Here is an 18,782-nt window from a genome sequence, read left to right as displayed (position 1 = left end):
ATAATTACATAAATTGTGTGATAAAATTCTAAAATATGTAATTCTTACTCCTTCAGATATTGTTAGAAATAGACATGTGACTATTAGTTTCAAAGTCTAATAGAATGGGCACCACCAGGTTAAGTACCAACTGGTCTAAACTCTCGTAAGACCCTTTTCCGTGTAGAAGTGCTCCATGACACCAGCACTTGCCATGCATATGTAACAACTAATTATTATCTATTTATTTTAATATTAATATTTTACTATGCCTGCATCTGTATGCATTTTTGAGAATGAATAAATGCAAGACTCAAGATCCACCACCACGTAGAGAGTCCACCTGTCTTTGTGAATTCTTGCCTTCCTGCACACAGAGATCATGAAATACAACAAAGAGTAAACAGCCTCTGCTCTTGGCCACAATCTGTTCACCAGCACTGTTTTTATTGATTTACCTACACTGAATTTTCTGGAGACTGACTCGAATCCCTAAGACCATGGTATCCACCCATCTCCCCATCTTCATAGACTATGTGGACCTGACACTCTGCTTTCTAGGCTGGACCCACTACACGCACATGCTTCCCTATATTGTCTTGTAGGCACCTCATGGTTACCTAGCCTTCTGATTCTGCTTGCTTCCAGTATGTCATATTCTTTTTGTTGCGTATGGCCAATGTGTCAGTATATTTGGTCCCCTTGGACCATGGCTAAGGCACCATGAGCACTTACAGACAGCATCTGCTTGGAAACGATGAGCTTGAATGTGGGCTGAAGTGAACACTTTAAGGGCAAGCTAAGATCTTCCATGTGTTAAGTCCACTAGATTCCTCCTCGACTGTAACACTGCCCAAGTGTGCTGCACTGTTTTTTCGACAGATTCTGTTTATTTCTCTGCACATGATCATCCTTGGACCAAGGCAAATGCACCTCATTCTCATTTCTTGCCACTTCTAAAGACCCAAACTGGGAATACGGCTCCCCCATCTACCCCCCTCCTTTTTTTTTTTTTGGTCTTTTTGTCTTTTCTAGGACTGCTCCCGCGGGATATGGAGGTTCCCAGGCTAGGGGTCTAATTGGAGCTGTAGCTGCTGACCTATGCCAGATCCATAGCAACGTGGGATCCAAGCTGCATCTGCGACCTACACCACAGCTCAAGGCAATGCCGGATCCTTAACCCACTGAGCAAGGCCAGGGATCGAACATGCAACCTCATGGTTCCTAGTCGGATTCGTTAACCACTGAGCCACGACAGGAACTCCCCTCATCTACCCTTTTAAAGAGGGAGGAGACATGCTCCTCCTTGATTAACTTAAATAAACAGAATCTGGGCCTTGGGAGATATCCATCAGTCCATAAAGCCTGAGTGCCATTAGCACCACATTCAACAAACAACAACATTGAGTTATGCCAATGATACTTAGCAGTGACATTTGAGTGTGGCTTTTGTAGAGTGGTGGTATTGATTTGAAAGTACGCACAATCTAGAATTTGTCCTCATAGATTGCTAGAATTTATCAACATCTGCATGGCCTGTAGTGCCCCAGATATTTCTAGTTTGGTGGACTCCAAATGTCTCATAATTCAATTATTGATGTGCTCAGAACAAAAAAACAGGGAGTTCTCATGGTGGTGCAGTGGATTAATGATCCAGCTCATCTCTGTGGCCTTGCTGCTTCAATCCCCAGCCCAGCACAGTGGGTTAAGGACCCGGTGTTGAACCAGCTACAGTCAGTTGCAGATGTAGCTTGGATCAAAAAAAGAAGACAAAAACAAAACAAAACAGACAAATGCCTTTTCTCTTAAGACAGAGAAAAACCTCCTACAAGATACAACAGATCGTTTTTGACATCTGCTCCCTAGGCTTTCCTGAAATGCAGTCTTTTTACTTATATATAATAAAACCTAACAAGAGATTATCTTGATACAGTGACCAAAGGACTCAGAGTGAAAGCTTCTGATAAACCGACTTCAAGAAATAACACAGGTAGCAATTGAACAAAATGAGGCTTTGCCTTTTTTTAAAATACAGATTACTAAGACATTCAAGCTGCGTTAATTCTGCTTCTATGATGGGTGGATTGCTCTTGGCACAGCACTCTGCAGGCAGGGAGGAAGAGATAAACATCTGTGATCCAAAAATACAACTAGGGCTCCTACTGGCAACCTACAATGGTTGTTGTAGCCATTATAGCGCTCAAGTTCCAGGGATATTACACTTAACATTCATGGTCACGGACTTCTCTTTAGCCATTTAAAGCTTCTGCGTCAACCAGTTCACCACATTTTCCCATTTTTATTGGTCTGAACCTCTGGGAGCACTCCTCAACCTGCCCAGCTTCTCCTATTGAGTGATAACCTCTTGTACTACATCTTCTAAGACTTTTTCCAAGACCTTCCATAAGAATACATTTTTGCACTGTTACCTAGTACTTGTGTACAGGTATATATAGAATAGGAAAAAAATTTTTGTGAAATGCTTATCCTCACTGCTGGGTGACATGCTTTATTTTCTATTGCATTGCATACTGTATTTCTCTTATTTGTTGTGTTTCCATTTTAAAAAAAATAAATAATAAATAATGATTGTGGTCCATAAATTAATTTCATATTCTAGCCTCTATCCACTGTATGAAAAACAAAAAATAAAGAATATTTTATTCAACAAGACATCAGGAATCCTCAGTTCTGATCTCATGTCTTTAAGTTATCATCTTGGATTCATCTCATTGATAAATCTGCAAATAGGAAGAGTAAATGCCTAACTTTAACTTGAAGCAGAGACTTACAGAGTAGATATTTACTTATCAAGCATACTTTTAAAATAATATGATTCTCAGAAATTTCTCAGAATTGGTAATAATTAAAGAGCCAGATCACTCACATTTGTAGATCTTATTTGTGTGTTTTGAGATATTAATTTTGGGTTGCTTATTTTATAGTATCTTAGAAAATAGTTTTTTCTTTTTTCTTTCTTTCTTTTTTTTTGTCTTTTTTTTGCCATTTCTTGGGCCACTCTGGTGGCATATGGAGCTTCCCAGGCTAGGGGTCGAATCGGAGCTGTAGCTGCCAGCCTACGCCAGAGCCACAGCAACGCAGGATCCGAGCTGCGTCTGCGACCTACACCACAGCTCACGGCAACGCCGGATCGTTAACCCACTGAGCATGGGCAGGGATCGAACCCGCAACCTCATGGTTCCTAGTCGGATTCGTTAACCACTGCGCCACGACGGAAACTCCAAAATAGTTTTTTCGTACAATTCCTGGTTTTGATTTTTTTTCCATAATTTAAGTCTTTAAAAACTATTATCAATTCTTACTATTACTCCAAATGCAATAAAATTTAGGTCTTTTGGAAGACAGACCAACTTATTAAATTGTATCCAAGAAAAAGTTTCATGAGTGGGAGATGAGATGATTTCTTAACTCACATCCAAAAAGTCAGGAAATGATGTCTAAAGCAGGTATAACTCAATTTCCCATTTATAATATTCTAATTCACCAAGCAATCAACGTATTTCTCCTTAAAGTTCTTTGGACATACCCAAGATGATATCTTCAGCAGTTACTGAAAAATTCTGATGGGGCAAGGGACTCATAGTTAGGACATCCAAAATACATCCTCAGTTTACTTTGGTTTACATGCTTGAAATTAAATGAAATCATGGAGAAAATGCAAAGATAGGGAAAGTATATGTACAAGCTCACAGTTCACAGGATTAGGTCACTATTGAGTTAATACCTTTAAACCTATTGGCATCTACTCATATTTCACAATTCAGTAGAAACTCATTCCTTCTAATGAACCCCCCCCCCCCAATAGCCTCCCATGCTTATCCTAACTTAACAGCACACTCTGGAATGGTTTTTCTCTCATCTCCACTAAAGAGTGAGACCAAGAGGGGAGGATCTCTACCTTCATCACATTATATCCACAATTCCTAAAACAGTGCTGGCACATACTAGGCATTCAATATTTATTTACTGAATTAGTCAATCAGTAGTATAAGCTCAATATAGTAAACTGAATAATAATGAATGAATGAATGAATACAACACTATAGTAACTTTAGTATAAGGATGATTTAGTTACCCAAATAAGATTGGTAGACACAACCCAACTCCACATCTGGGAACAAGGTCAGAGACTGTTATCCTCACAGAGAGAAATGAGCAAGAATCATGTGTATGAAATTAGTTAACCCTGGAAGCATTTCTAGAAGTAACAGCTCGTTACTGTTACTAAATCAAGGCATCCTTTTTTAATGGCAGCAAAATGCATCTCAGTTACATTGGACTAAATTATAAATAATTTATAAATTGGGACTTTACATAAGAAGTTCTGCCAGGGATTGTAATACGATCCCCGCGGGGTAAGGAGCAGCCTTTGTGAATGGATGGATGAGGTCTGCTCTATGGTGAGCTGTTTGTGACCTGGTCAATTTCATATTCCTAACTGGCCATTTGTCTTGGGTCTCCTAAATTAGACTGAGCCAATGGTGTACCCAAGACTGGCAGGTAATAAAAATAAGCTGCAGGCATTCCAGCTGTTTGTGGCAACTGCCCTGGGCCTCCTCACTTAGCTTTGTTCTGTCCCAGTACTGCCTTGCTTCCAAACTGCTGGCTTCGTTCTCATTTTCCAGTCTGGTTCTCACCCAATCTCAGCTTTGATCATTGGCCTATACTTCTGCCTCTTCCTGTTTCTGGCTACTTCAGGTAAATTAACTTGAGCACCTTAGTTCCAGCTCTGAACTTAATCCCTGCACTAGTTCTCCTGGCTGACCTTCTGTTGGGGGGCTGTTCCATCTCCTGCTAGGGAGAGGGAATCAGATGTTATAAAAACATATCCATTATTACGGCAACATGGAAAGTCTAGTGGCTATATTCCAGTTACCATGCCTGGGGAATCTAGCACTCAGAAAAATACCATACTCCACAGGGAAGACCTGAGATAAAACTTGGTAGCTTTCACAGCCTCTGTTCTTTGCCTTCCCTTCCCAGACTTTGACTCCTCCAACCACCCAACCAACACAAGAGTGGCCGGATATCCAGCCTGATGGGGAGTGGAGCTCCTGTAACCTGGCAGCCCTACAGGGCTTCCTGACCACTGTGTGGGTCCTGATGTTGAGGCAGGTTCCGGGGGAAAGGATGGGTGCGCCCCTGTGCCACCTTTGACAGGAGGAAGAGAGGGGGACCCTTAGCAGATGTGACTCAGTTCTGACTTCTCATCAGGAGCTGTCATGGAACAGGCTCCGTGTCAGGGCGCTGGCCTGTTTCAGCGCTGGCCCTGCAGAGTGAATCTGGCAGCCTTCCTAAGTCACCCGACCTCCAGACAGGTCAGAGTAGGGTCAGCTGGCTGGCCACACCCTCCTGCCAGACAGTCTGGCCTTCAGGTCCCAGAGGAGGCAGGGCCCTGGTGATGTACGGTGCTCACACACTGGCAGGCTGGGTGCATCTCTGTATAGAAAGTGTGCCTCCATGCCCCTCTGTGCCAGAGTGCTCAGTCTGGACCACATCTTCTCTCCCATGGTAACGAGGGAAAGGCAAACGTTAAAGCTACTTCACCTGCCATGCTCAGTGGAAGACTGTTCTGGCTAGAAGCAGAATTGTGAGTAGCCAATGCTTTTCTATCAGTGGATCCTATGGTCAATTCTGGCTCACCGGGAAATCTGAAGAACTAGTCCTCATCCATTAACAGCTTTGACTCAGAAGCCTGATCACTTCGATCCCAGCAGTAGCCTTCCCCAGTCTACCCTGACTTAATGCCACAGAAACAGACATGCTTGATTCTAGTCTGTCACAAAAGATGATGCAGGACAACAGCCTCCAGCTGCTGTATGATTACTTTTGGAGGGAAATTCAAATTGGTCATCGGCTAGAATGTGGCAAAGATCACTGTCAAAGCCTACCAGCTCACATTTGAGGGAGCCTGGCACCTCCCCAGGCCATCCAGTAACTCTAGCTTCTAACAAGTCCACAAGCTCAGAAAATTCAGTACTCGTGAGTGGTGGCAGGCTTCTTCTTCCCAAACTCTGATCTACCGATTATTTTTAAGTCAGGCAGCCAGAGTCGCCAAGCTGATATTTTGTCTTACAGGTTTGATTACCAGGTGTAACTGAGACTAAGCCCCTCTGAAAGATGCTCTGTCCTGAAAGCTTTTGTTTCAGTGTTTCTGAAATTCAAGGACAAATCAGAGGCAAACAATGGGTAGCAGCTTCTGCTGAGCATTCCCATTTGATACACTCAAAGTGACTCACTGATATACCATCAGTGGAAGAGTAGCTTATTTGCCCCCAAATGACAGATTCCTACCCTGCTTCTGGTTCTCTGTTCTGGCAACCCACATGGCACACTGGGAGTTACAGCAGCTATGTGGCTAGCCCAGCTTTTCAAAACACAATTGCCTGGGTCTAAAACAAATTCAGATTAAGGCTACTGCATTTCTCCTGACCCTCAAAGTCAGGACTTTCTCCCATGTCCCCCTTGGGACAGCAGCACCCTAGACTTTACATCAGATCTCTTCTTGTGCCACGGCCACCAAATAATTCTGGTGCTAGAGGGAATCTTTAGGAAAACAGTAATTGTCATTCCTTAGTTGCACAAATTAGCCTTTGTCCAACATCAGGAGGTAGCGGTCTCCCTCAAGATCAATTTCATACAAATTTCTATGGTCTTGGTATTCAAAGAGCTTTTTCTATATCCAGATTCACCTGTCTGCTGCCACTGCCCAACCAGGCACAGTCAGACAGGCTTGGTTAGAATTTTTCTGATGTTACAAAACATGGAGACACCATGCCTTGACCATCTTGTCACTGCAAAATTCACACAATTTTTCCACGCAGAATACCCTTTCTCAGAGTAATGATCATTGTCACTCCCTCCATTTTCTTTGTTTCACTGCTAAGGTTGATACTTCAAAGAGCTATAGACTACCCTGGACTAGCTTAGAAATGGCACCGACCAAAGTAGGAAAGACCACTTATTCTGGGTCCAACGTACTAACAAATATAGCTGACAAACCCTGGGTAGTGGACAGGATTGGTGGGGTGAAGAGTCTTTCAGATGGGAGTTTCTCTAGTTCTCAGCCCAATGCATCTGCCCAACACCAAAATTCAAAGACTTTCTTGGATCTGTTCATGTGTCTTGAGCTTACCAACCCCACTGTGTTCTTGCTACATTTATCTACCAAGACACAGCTTTAATGTTCAGATCCTTAGAGCTGGCTCTAAGATACTAGATGGGAAATCTGAGCAATTGATTGAAAAGCAGCCGGGCATGATGCATAGAAGCCGGCTCCTACAGCTGTCAAGTAGGTTAAGGAGGAACCAGAAAATCAGTGGCAGGGAGCCCAGAGGAGACTCGCCTATCTCCGTCTTGCCCGGCCCCAAACAAGAGGGAGCCTGGGAGAGGAGTGGATTCTCCCTAGTCTACATGATTTAGAGCAAATACAAGTGAGTGGTAGACATTCCCCCTAGTCTTGTTCCTATCAGTCATCCAGGACGCTTCTCTTTGGCTATATCCTTCTCACTCCTCTTTCCATTCCACTTCTATGTGGGTGCCATTTCTTTAGCTTTGCAAACCATTTCTCAATTCAGGTCTAATGCCTTGAACTTGATGTCTTAATTCAACTATCCCTACCATGGTTTTCTAATGAACTTAGATTGTCTCACATTCGAAGAAATTTTTTTTTTTTTTTTTTTTTTTTTGGTCTTTTTGCCTTCTCTAGGGCCGCTCCTGCAGCATATAGAGGTTCCCAGGCTAGGGGTCTAATTGGAGCTGTAACCGCTGGCCTACACCAGAGCCACAGCAACTCAGGATCTGAGCTGCATCTGCGACCTACACCACAGCTCACGTCAATGCCGGATCCCCAACCCACTGGGCAAGGCCAGGGATCGAACCCGCAACCTCATGGTTCCTAGTCGGATTTGTTAACCACTGAGCCACGACGGGAACTCCACATTCGAGAAATTTGAAGCCAAATATCCTTCCTATGACCCAAGCTTCCCTTTCCTTACACAGAAAACATACCCCATAGGCACAGTCCCAGCCCTCTGCCAAGCCTGTTCCAGCACTCTGAAGTCTATGGCCCACAACTGTTAGAAAGTTTTGTTTCTTGGGAACCACAGACAGACCTAGGGCAACTGTAGCTCCATTTGAAAACAAATACATAATATTTTGCTTTGTAAGTTAGTATCATTATGCTTGATTATCATTCTTATTCTAGGGAATAACTGTCATCCCACCAAGACACAGTCAGACAATAAAGCCTGGTCTCAGAAAGCCAGCCAGAGTGCCTTACCATTACAGCAGGAATTTAAAGAGTTGTAGGTAAAACTCTAAGCAAAAGGAGAGGAAAATTATAGTTATGAAATGCATAAACCTGAACTTAGACAAACCCGGAAACATTCCTTTCAGTACCAAACTTCTTTCTTAGCTCCTGTTTTGGAGGCTGATCATGGCCCTTGTGACCTGTCTTGGGACATGTGTTACTGTAGCAGCTGCCTCTGATGTCTCCATCCATGCCTTTACCCCACATGATAATGTGGGGCATCAGGTACATGGGCAGGCAGAATTGCTAAAGCGGAATCGCCTGGTTGAAAAACTCAACCACTATCATGTAAGTAAACTGTGTAGCCTACCTACTTAAAAGTCACATATATCCCTGCATATCTGAAAATAAAAGATATAATCATCATATCCTTATAGTCAAAAGGTGAGTCATTAAGACATTCTCAGCAGGGCACACAAAAGAGGCCATGAAACAAGCAATTTCATTTGAAATTAAGGGTTCTGTAATTAGAGTTTGTACTTGGAGACATTGAAATATGTCTCTCCAAAAGGGAACCCTCCTGCACTGCTGGTGGGAATGTAAACTGGTACAGCCACTATGGAGAACAGTTTGGAGATATCTTAGAAATCTATACATAGAACTTCCATATGACCCTGCAATCCCACTCTTGGGCATCTATCCGGACAAAACTCTACTTAAAAGAGACACATGCACCTGCATGTTCATTGCAGCACTATTCACAATAGCCAGGACATGGAAACAACCCAAATGTCCATCGGACAGATGATTGGATTCAGAAGATGTGGTATATATACACAATGGAATACTACTCAGCCATAAAAAAGAATGACATAATGCCATTTGCAGCAACATGAATGGAATTAGAGAATCTCATCCTGAGTGAAATGAGCCAGAAAGACAAAGACAAAGACAAATACCATATGATATCACTTATAACTGGAATCTAATATCCAGCACAAATGAATATCTCCTCAGAAAAGAAAATCATGGACTTGGAGAAGAGACTTGTGGTTGCCTGATGGGAGGGGGAGGGAGTGGGAGGGATCGGGAGCTTGGGCTTATCAGACACAACTTCGAATAGATTTACAAGGAGATCCTGCTGAATAGCATTGAGAACTATGTCTAGATACTCATGTTGCAACAGAACAAAGGGTGGGAAGAAAAAAATGTAATTTTAATGTATACATGTAAGGATAACTTGATCCCCTTGCTGTACAGTGGGAAAATAAAAAAAAAAAAAAAGAAATATGTCTCTTCAAAATTCACATGGTGTGACCCCAACACAACCCCCATTATGATGCTATTTGGAGGTGAGGTTCTAGGGAGATAGTTAGGTTTGGATGAGTTATAAGCGTGAAGGCCCATGATGGGATTAGTGTCCTTTTAAGAAGAAGAGGGACCAACATTCTCCCTCTCTCTTCTTCACGTGAGGACATGACAAGAAGGTGGCTGTCTATAATTCAGGGAGAGAGTCCTTACCAGGGAACTGCATCAGCCGGATCTTGATCTTGGATTCCCTAGAACTGTGAGAAATAAATTCCTATTGTTTAAGCCACCCAATCTACACTATTTTCTTAAGGCAGCCTGAGTTAATAATATACTGGATATCTTTAAGTATACACATACAACGACAACAACAATAAAAAAGAGGAATGATCTATTCACAAGACTTTAAGACTCGTCTACTAAAATCTATCACTATGCTTGAGTCAGTTACCCAGTGGCATTACTTGAGCGGTACAGGCTCCAAAGTGATCTGCCCATAGGGAACTGATTAAATACTAAATCATGAAGATTTGGATTATTTACTGGGAAGCCAGGGAGTAAGGCAAGAGCTAAGCTGGAGATGTCAGATGTCAAATCTAAAAAGGCACTGGATCAACACCAAAGGCTGGAATTGGAGAGTAAGAACAAAACAGTGTCTGGAGCCTTTGGGTCAAACAAGTCAGATGAGACTTACATACGAAGACATACGACCCTGTGGCCCATTTAGTCCCACATATACCTATTTCCCAGTGGAAAAAGATCCAGTAATAGTAAATGTCATAATATAAATAACTCTGGGGATGGGTATGTATACATCTGCTTTAGTGACAAGAGTATGAATGTTAAACCATAACATATACAATTACAATTACAACGTATACAGGTTAATGCAGAATCATAAGCCAAAAGTGCTATTAATAAAAACACGCATTACAGCACACTCTGTAGGGTTAACCCAACAACCACAACAAACTCAAGTGACTATTAACCTAGCTGTTTTCATTAAAAACAAAAATAGCAGCAATTAAAAACTATGACTAGTCTTAGACAACACGGATGATGTGCTAGACACAAAACATCCTTCCTCCAAACTGTAGGAATTACAGCTATGCCGTGCTTGTGGGCATGCACAGGAGAGCCCTGCAAACTGCCAAGTGCTTTGTAACAGAGACTTCTTAGAAAAATCTGCTTCTGCAGGAAACCATGGCCATGAGCTAATTTTAGTTTATGAATACCCAATTTTAGTAACTCAAACTTATTCAGTAGATAACTGCTAATAAGCAGCTTATGTAAATATGAAATGTTATGGAACTGTAAGTCATTTGCCAGTAAGAACCATGAAAAGTACTTGCATTTGGGGGAGTCTGGGGTTTACCAGGAGGAGTTCACAGCGTAAGCAAGAACCACTGGCTGCTATGTGGGGGCTGTGCTGTCAGTTGAGTTGTAGCAGCTGGGCTCCTGGCTTAGCCGGATGCCCATGGTCCATAGAATTTGGGGGTTCCTCCCTACTCTCTACTAAATAACTTGCTATCCTACGGCAGTTGCCTGGGAATCCCAGTAGGGTCTGGCTGCTTCATGATGCTGCTCCTGCCTCCTTCTTAGGAGAGACAACTGACACTTTTGGCCACATCGTTCCTGGACCAGAGCTCTCTCACATGTAGCCATTCTATAAAGAGAGTATAATGACGGGGAAACAATGTGAAAAAAGAAGAGTCAAATTTTTGGCAGCTCTCTATGACATGCATATGAACAAAAATTTGTTTTTATGCTAATTTCTAGGTGTAACATTTAAAATTTTTAAACATGATAGCTTACTCTAACAGAGCTTTAGAAGTATGAGCTCAGGAGTTCCTGCTGTGGTGCAGTGGGTTAATGATCTGGCTTATCTCTGCGGCGTTGCCGGTTTGATTTCTGGCCCAGTGCAGTGAGTTAAGGATCTGGCATTGTTGCAGCTGTGGTGTAGGTCACAGATGCGGCTTGGATTCAAAAATATGAGCTCAAAACCAGGAAATATCAGTTCTATTAAGGATGGTGGCTATGAACATTAATAAGGTATGATAAGGATGTAAATGTTTTAAAGATTAACTTCTAAAGTATGTGTTTGAAGGATTAAAAATCCTGAGCAGTTAGCAATGACAAATGTGGGCAACTATTCTATAGTTATTAAGTCAGATGTGTAGTTAAGCCAGATTTGTTGACCGTCTGCCTCCTGTGAAAGCCTCCTTGAGCCATATAACATATTTTACAAGTTGAAATATCCATTTTTTACTTATGTGCAGGAGCATTTAACAAATATCTGAAGAGACAAAGGCTCTAATAGTAGGGAATGATAATAGGATAGTTTGCAGTCTATCCTAATACCTGTACATGGTATATTTTCCATCACAGAATCAAAAAGAACACAGCATATAAACACATTGTAAGAAAGCCTAGGAGTTTCTGTCATGGCACAGCAGAAACGAATCCAACTAGGAACCGTGAGGTTGTGGATTCAATCCCTGGCCTCGCTCAGTGGATTAAGGATCCAGAGATGCTGTGAGCTGTGGTGTGGGTTGCAGACGCGGCTTGGATCTGGCATTGCTTGCTGTGGCTGTGGTGTAGGCCGGCAGCTACAGCTCCAATTAGACCCCTAGCCCGGGAACCCCCATATGCCGTGGGTACTGCCCTAAAAAGACAAAAGGAAAAAAAAAAAGAAAGCCTAAGGTAATATTCATTTCTAGGAAAACAGCAAAGGCCATAAACAAAATAAATTGCATTACCAGACGTTCACACACTCCTAACAAATGTTTACAATTTCCTGCAAAAGAAACATACCGGCTGCTTCAGGATGTGGGTGAGACAAGCATGTTTCTGTGGTAACAATTTCCCAAACAAGAAAAAAATTAAAAAGACAAATCTTTGCTAAGCTGCAGACAACCAGGTCTCCTGATATATGAAAGCGACAAGAATATAGTAGATAGAGATGGTTAAGAAACAACTTAGAAATAAATATTTCATGAATCAGCAAAAGCTGTCAAAGAAAATGACTTGTAACTCACAATAGAAAGAAATATCTTCACAAAGTTTGATATTGTCAAAGCCTCTTATTATGTAGCATGGTTCTTTAGGCTGACCTACTAGATCTGGTATATTTACAGTTACACAAAATAAATATGCACATATATCTTGTAAGGTTCTGGTCAATCCTTAATAAATAATAATTATTTTAGTGATACAAATATAGATTCATCCAATTAAAATATGGTGTACATTTAATCTCATTTTCTTTCCTTATCTTTTTATCATAAGCTCATCTTCTTTCAATATTTACACATTAGTGTTATTTTACCCTTTGCCTCAAAGTTCATTGTCATCCATTCATTTTCTTTGTGCATCCTTTCAACAAACACTTGTTGAGTATTTGCTAAATACCAACAAATGATTGGGTCCAATCATCTTTTCTTTTTTTCAGGTTGCACTTGCTACCCTTCTGGAACTCTCTCAATAACATTTCTAATAATAAAAAGCCTCATCCTTTACTTCATTGCTAAGGAATTACCTGGGACTCCTCTCCAATCGCTATTCATTTCACATCTTTCCTACTAAAGGTGAAATGAAGTGGGATAGGGATGGCAGAGTGGTGAGGAAAGAAAGGAATACATATTATTTGCATCCAACATGCAGTGCACTTGACTAAGTGTTTAATGCATATTATCTTAAGTTTCATAATAGTAAAATAACACAGTCATATTATTATCCCCATTTCATAAATTGTGAGACCAATTCTCTTAGCACTTAAAATACTGGTCTTAAGGTCTCACAGTTAGCAGTTAGCATATTCCAGGAATGGGACCTTGGTCTGTTTATCCCTAGTTTTTAGTGATTCTTCTTCTTCTTCTTCTTTTTTTTTTTTGTCTTTTGTCTTTTTAGGGCCACACCCTTGGCGTATGGAAGTTCCCAGGCTAGGGCTTGAATCGGAGTTGTAGCCACTGGCCAACACCACAGCCATAGCAATGCGAGATCTGAGCTGTGTTCATGACTTACACCACAGCTCACAGGCAACGCCAGATCCTTAAGCCACTGAGCAAGGCCAGGGATGAACCCACGTCCTCATGAATACTAGGTACGTTTGTTAACCTCTGAGCCACAACGGGAACTCCCTCAGTGGCTCTTCTAAGAAGCATGGTTGGCACCCCATACTTTTTAAAAATTGTTGAATAAAATTTTGTTTTCATCTATGCTACTCAGAAAATTCGAACTTCCTTCTCTTCCATTTGCCTCCAATAACAAGATGCTATTTAGATAAATTACTAGAGAAATACATTAAACCAGGGGTTCTAAAGCAAAGGTAGCAGCTTACACAAAGAAAATTGCTAATTGAGAAATTAAAACCTGTTTAAAATTCTGAAATCTACCTACCCAGACAATGTACTACATTTGGCTTTTTTCAGACCACTCTTTAATATTCCTGGAAGTAGCAGATAATAGATTATGAATAGGTTAGGCCTTTAAAAGTTAGCACTATAAATACAAATTAAACCAAGGGAAGATGCAAATATAAAATGCCCAGTTTTATTAATATGGATGAAAAATAATATCACAAAATTAATGCTAAAGAAACATTTATTCTTTGCCTTCTAATTATTTCATATATACCTTATATTCTTCATAATCATTGTTATCTAGCAAGTCCCTTTTCTCCAGTTCTATGAGCTGTTCTGTAGAGGGTTTAGCTGATAGATGTTTAAGAGAGGCTTGCTCATATATGGGCATTCCATTAAAAAACAATTCCTTCCAATCGTGCATCAACTTATATGGAATCAGGCTATATAGCAAGGGAAAAAAAAAGGTAGAGATGAATCAGTGGTTAGTTAAATATACATCTTAAATCTCAGTCTATTACTATGTTCATTCCCTGTGGTCTAGTGTTTAAGGTTAGAGGCTCCACTTACTATGACATTCCTAAAGCCAGGAAAATGGCAGAAGCTTAGTAGGTGTGAATAGATGAATAAAAGCCACTGGTTCTTCAAACTTTCTTGGATTGTGCACTAAAAGCAAAAAAAAAAAAAAAAAAAAAAAAAAAAAAAAAAAAAAAAAAAAAAAAATCCCAAGACCTAAAAATAATGAGCACTATCACAAAACTTCGGTCCTTTGATTTCCAGCTGTGATACTGAATGGCTCGGTAACGTTTGGAAATCATTTAAATGCTCCAGTACCAGTCTCCACCTATGCAAAATGAACAGACCTTCCAAGGTCCCTTGAAGATGACAGTTGATTTATATATTTGCAGATAATTTGTGACAGAAAAATCTAATGTATGGTGGTCTTATTGGCACTGCACATCTGATAACCTTTACAATTATTATTATTTTTTTTTTTTGTCTTTTTGCTATTTCTTGGGCCGCTCCTGCGGCATATGGAGGTTCCCAGGCTAGGGGTCGAATTGGAGCTGTAGCCACTGACCTACGCCAGGGCCACAGCAACGCAGGATCCGAGCCGCGTCTGCAACCTACATCACAGCTCACGGCAACGCCGGATCGTTAACCCACTGAGCAAGGGCAGGGACCGAACCCGAAACCTCATGGTTCCTAGTCGGATTCGTTAACCACTGCGCCGCGATGGGAACTCCACCTTTACAATTATTTTTTAGTAACTTTTCTATTTAAGTCAGATGAATGACTTGGAAGTAACAGGATGCAGAGATGGGAAAACAGTTCCAAGAGGAACAAAATGTGCAAAGGAAGGAAAGCACTTGACATGATTCAGATGCAGTTCTCTAAAAATAGTAGGGCTGCAGCTTGAAATTACAACCTAAAAAGCAGCATTTCATTTCATTCTAATAAACCTTGAAGACAGTACACTAAATGAAATAAGCCAGACACAAAAGGATAAATTTTGTATGACTCCACTTACATGAGGGACTTAAAACAGACAAATTCATAGAGACAAAAAGCAGACTAGAGGTTACCAGGGGCTGGAAGGCAAGGGAAGGGGGAGTTATTTAATAGATACAGCATTTCAGATTGAGATGATTGAAAAAGTTCTGGAGAGGGATGGTGGGGTGGTTGCAAAATAGTGTGACTGTACCTAATGCCACTGAACTTACACATGGTTAAAAACCACGAAAATAGTTTAAATGATGAATCTCACAGTATGTATGTTTCTCCATGATGAAGTAGTATTTCAATTAAATGTAAACTTCACATATAATTATGTTTTCTTTTAATAAAATATTTATATTTGCTAAAAATTATTTTATAAAACTATGGAAGTTTAGAAGTTAATACGCTCAGGCATAGAAAAATTATAAATCAGAATTATTGAAATGGCATTGACTCCTGCAGTGAAGTAAACAGTGAACAGCTTGTATATTGTCCAAAACTTGATGTTGCAATTACTGAATTAATATCCTATGATCCGAATATTGAGAATTTTGTTAGGAAGCAATCTTAACAAAGGTCAGTTCATGTAAGTAAGCTGATACCAAAAATATTATTGGGCTTTAGAAAAAAAATAACATCTTGTTTAGGGAAGTACATAGGAGATTAACATGAGTTTATTTGGCTGTTAGTAGTGCAGTCTAAAAAGATCTTATTAACATATGTAATTGTATTCCGTCTCAAATAAAAGACACAAGTTAATGATATCAATACCTCTGGAACTTTAAAATTCTATATGCTTTTTCATTAAAATAAAAATGCCTTCATATAACCAATATATTTTCTGTATTAATTTTCATGAGGCAGGATTTACAGAGTAATAAAAGACAGACGAGGGTATGCTTCTGTGAAATATTCCAATAATCAAAATAAAAAATCCTCAGTGTGCTAAGTTGTGCTGTGTAACTTGATTTTTAAGACACCTATTCCACATACAAATAATATTTTTTGGGCGAAAAGGAAACTCTAGGTTGCCTCAAGGACAGGTGGTTACATCTGGTTCCTTGCATGCTGGCCCCCAGCCAGAGCTCTTGGGACTATTTCTACAACCTCTCCCAACAGAGGCGCTCACAGAAATGCGGTTCGATGAAACTTTTCCCACAGTCTTCTTTGCAGGCAGGCTCTTTGTCATTCTCTGACTGGCAGCTGTGTGACCTTCTATCTTTGCAGGCACATGGCATTCTCCCTATGTGTCTCCACTTCTTATACGGACACCAGTCATATTTAATTAAGGTCCCTCCCTACACAAGCGGACCTCATCTTAACCAATCAATTGGCAATGACTCTTTCCAAATAAGCTTATACTCTGAGGTTAAGGGGGTAGAACTTTAACATATACTTTCTTTTTGGGGAGACACAATTTCAACCTCTCTATAGGAATCTACATATTGCCTTTTGAGACAATTCAAATTTCCAAATAAAAGCCCACTTAAAATGTATGATATCAACACCTCTAGAACTTTAATTTTACATATTCAGTATTTACATTCAGTTTGAGCTCTCCCTGGTTCTTTTTTTTTTTTTTTTTTTTGTCTTTTTGCCTTTTCTAGGGCCACTCCCTCAGCATATGGAGGTTCCCAGGTTAGGGGTCTAATTGGAGGTGTAGCCGCCGGCCTACACCACAGCCATAGCAATGCCAGATCTGAAACGCATCTTCGACCTACACCACAGCTCACAGCAACGCTGGATCCTTAACCCACTGAGCAAGGCCAGGGATCGAACCCTCAACCTCATGGTTCCTAGTCGGATTCGTTAACCACTGTGCCACGAGGGGAACTCCCCTGAGCTCTCCCTGGTTCTTGGTATGACTCCTTTTTCACTGAGTAACATTTTTGGATTCTGTTGTATGACTCCAGATCTTGTGTAAACCTTCTGTTTTAGCCGGGTTTTGTCATTGCTCAGGCAGGGGAGAGAGAAGGAGCCATTCTGTTACTGACAGGTCCGGAGGCTCCCACTTGGCCTTCCTTGCCACCAGGGGGAGGGCATCCTCTCTACTGCTGGAGAAGGTGGCAATTCTGGCTTCCGTGTTGGTCTCCACTGAGGTGACGGCTGGGCAGTGGTGAAAGTCCTGACCCTCCCTAGGCTCCTGTAACACCCACTCCCAGGGGGAGGGGAGAGTGGCCAATACATGCTTTCTACTTGGCCTCTGGGACACCACACTGGTGGGGGTGATGGAGTCCCACATTACTGCTTTGTGAGGGTGGAAGGTAGGCTCCCTCCTTGGTCTTTTCTTGCATGGGTGGGAGGGGGGCTATAGTTTTGTGTGTGTGGTATTTGGAGAAGGGCAGTTATTTTTATTATTATTATTTGTCTTTTTAGCGCCACATCCACTGCATATGGAAGTTCCCAGGCTAGGGGTTGAATCAGAGCTAGAGCTGCCAGCCACAGCCATGGCAACAGGGGATCTAAGCGGCATCTGCAACCTACTAAGAAGCTTGCGGCAACACGGGATCCTTAACCCACTGAGCAAGGCCAGGGATCAAACCCGCAACCTCAGGGATACTAGTTAGGTTCTCAACATGCTAAGCTATGATGGAACTCCTGATTACTGTTTAAAAGCTTTCCATCCTGCTAGGGTGCTCCTTAACTTGTTCTTTGACTGAAGATAGACAGTGGGTTTTCACTGGGGCTATTTTTTTGTCGGCACCATTGGGATTTCTGGCAACAGAGGCATTCTGTTGTCAGAGTATTCAGTTCCAATTTGGGACGAGTGAGGCAAAAAGACCATCCAGGGAGCTCACTCCTGTGTCGTTCCGCAAGTCCTGAGGTCACCAGCCAGTCTGACTTCTTCTGTTCACCTTCAGAGTCTTCTTAGGTTTGATTCATATACAATGTCCAGGGCTTTTCATTGGGGGAGGAGCAGGGAAGAATGCATCTCTCCCTTTTCCCAGAGCAGAATGGGATTGGCATTTACATCTTAATTTTGAGTTATGAGCCTTTATTTGTTTAGGGAAATCAATCTGTACTTTGCTCCCCTGTGAACCATCATATACCATGTTTTTACATTTACTACATTGACCGTTTGCAATTTTGTCTACTTTCTACCATTAGAATATGCTGTTATCACCTTTCCTTTTTAACCTTTTGTCATTTACCTTCCTCATTATTTTGTTCTTATGATTGCTAAACTTTCTAATTTCTATTAATCTAAAAAGTACTGTTAAACATTTTTTTCCTTAATTCCTTTCACTCTGCAGTGTTATTTTCTTTTTCTCAAATGTACCCTTAGAGCTTTATCTTCAAAATGGCCTCATCATGGTGTCATTTCGTTTAGCAGTTTCTATAAGGCAGTCGGGGAGAGAGCT

General features: G+C 41.1%; 1 protein-coding gene across 1 annotated transcript in view; it reads right to left on the bottom strand.

Annotated features, from left to right (window-relative positions):
• The window catches only part of SPEF2 (sperm flagellar 2), a 176,129-nt gene that overhangs the window by 114,070 nt on the left and 43,277 nt on the right, over nucleotides 1–18,782 (bottom strand). The window contains 1 exon segment of the mRNA NM_001044561.1: nucleotides 14,195–14,363. Within this exon segment, the coding sequence (NP_001038026.1) occupies nucleotides 14,195–14,363 (169 nt within the window).

The sequence above is a fragment of the Sus scrofa genome, chromosome 16 (assembly GCF_000003025.6).
Source record: "Sus scrofa isolate TJ Tabasco breed Duroc chromosome 16, Sscrofa11.1, whole genome shotgun sequence".
In the NCBI taxonomy this organism is placed as follows: Eukaryota; Metazoa; Chordata; class Mammalia; order Artiodactyla; family Suidae; genus Sus; species Sus scrofa.
This window is presented reverse-complemented; position numbering and strand designations above follow the sequence as displayed.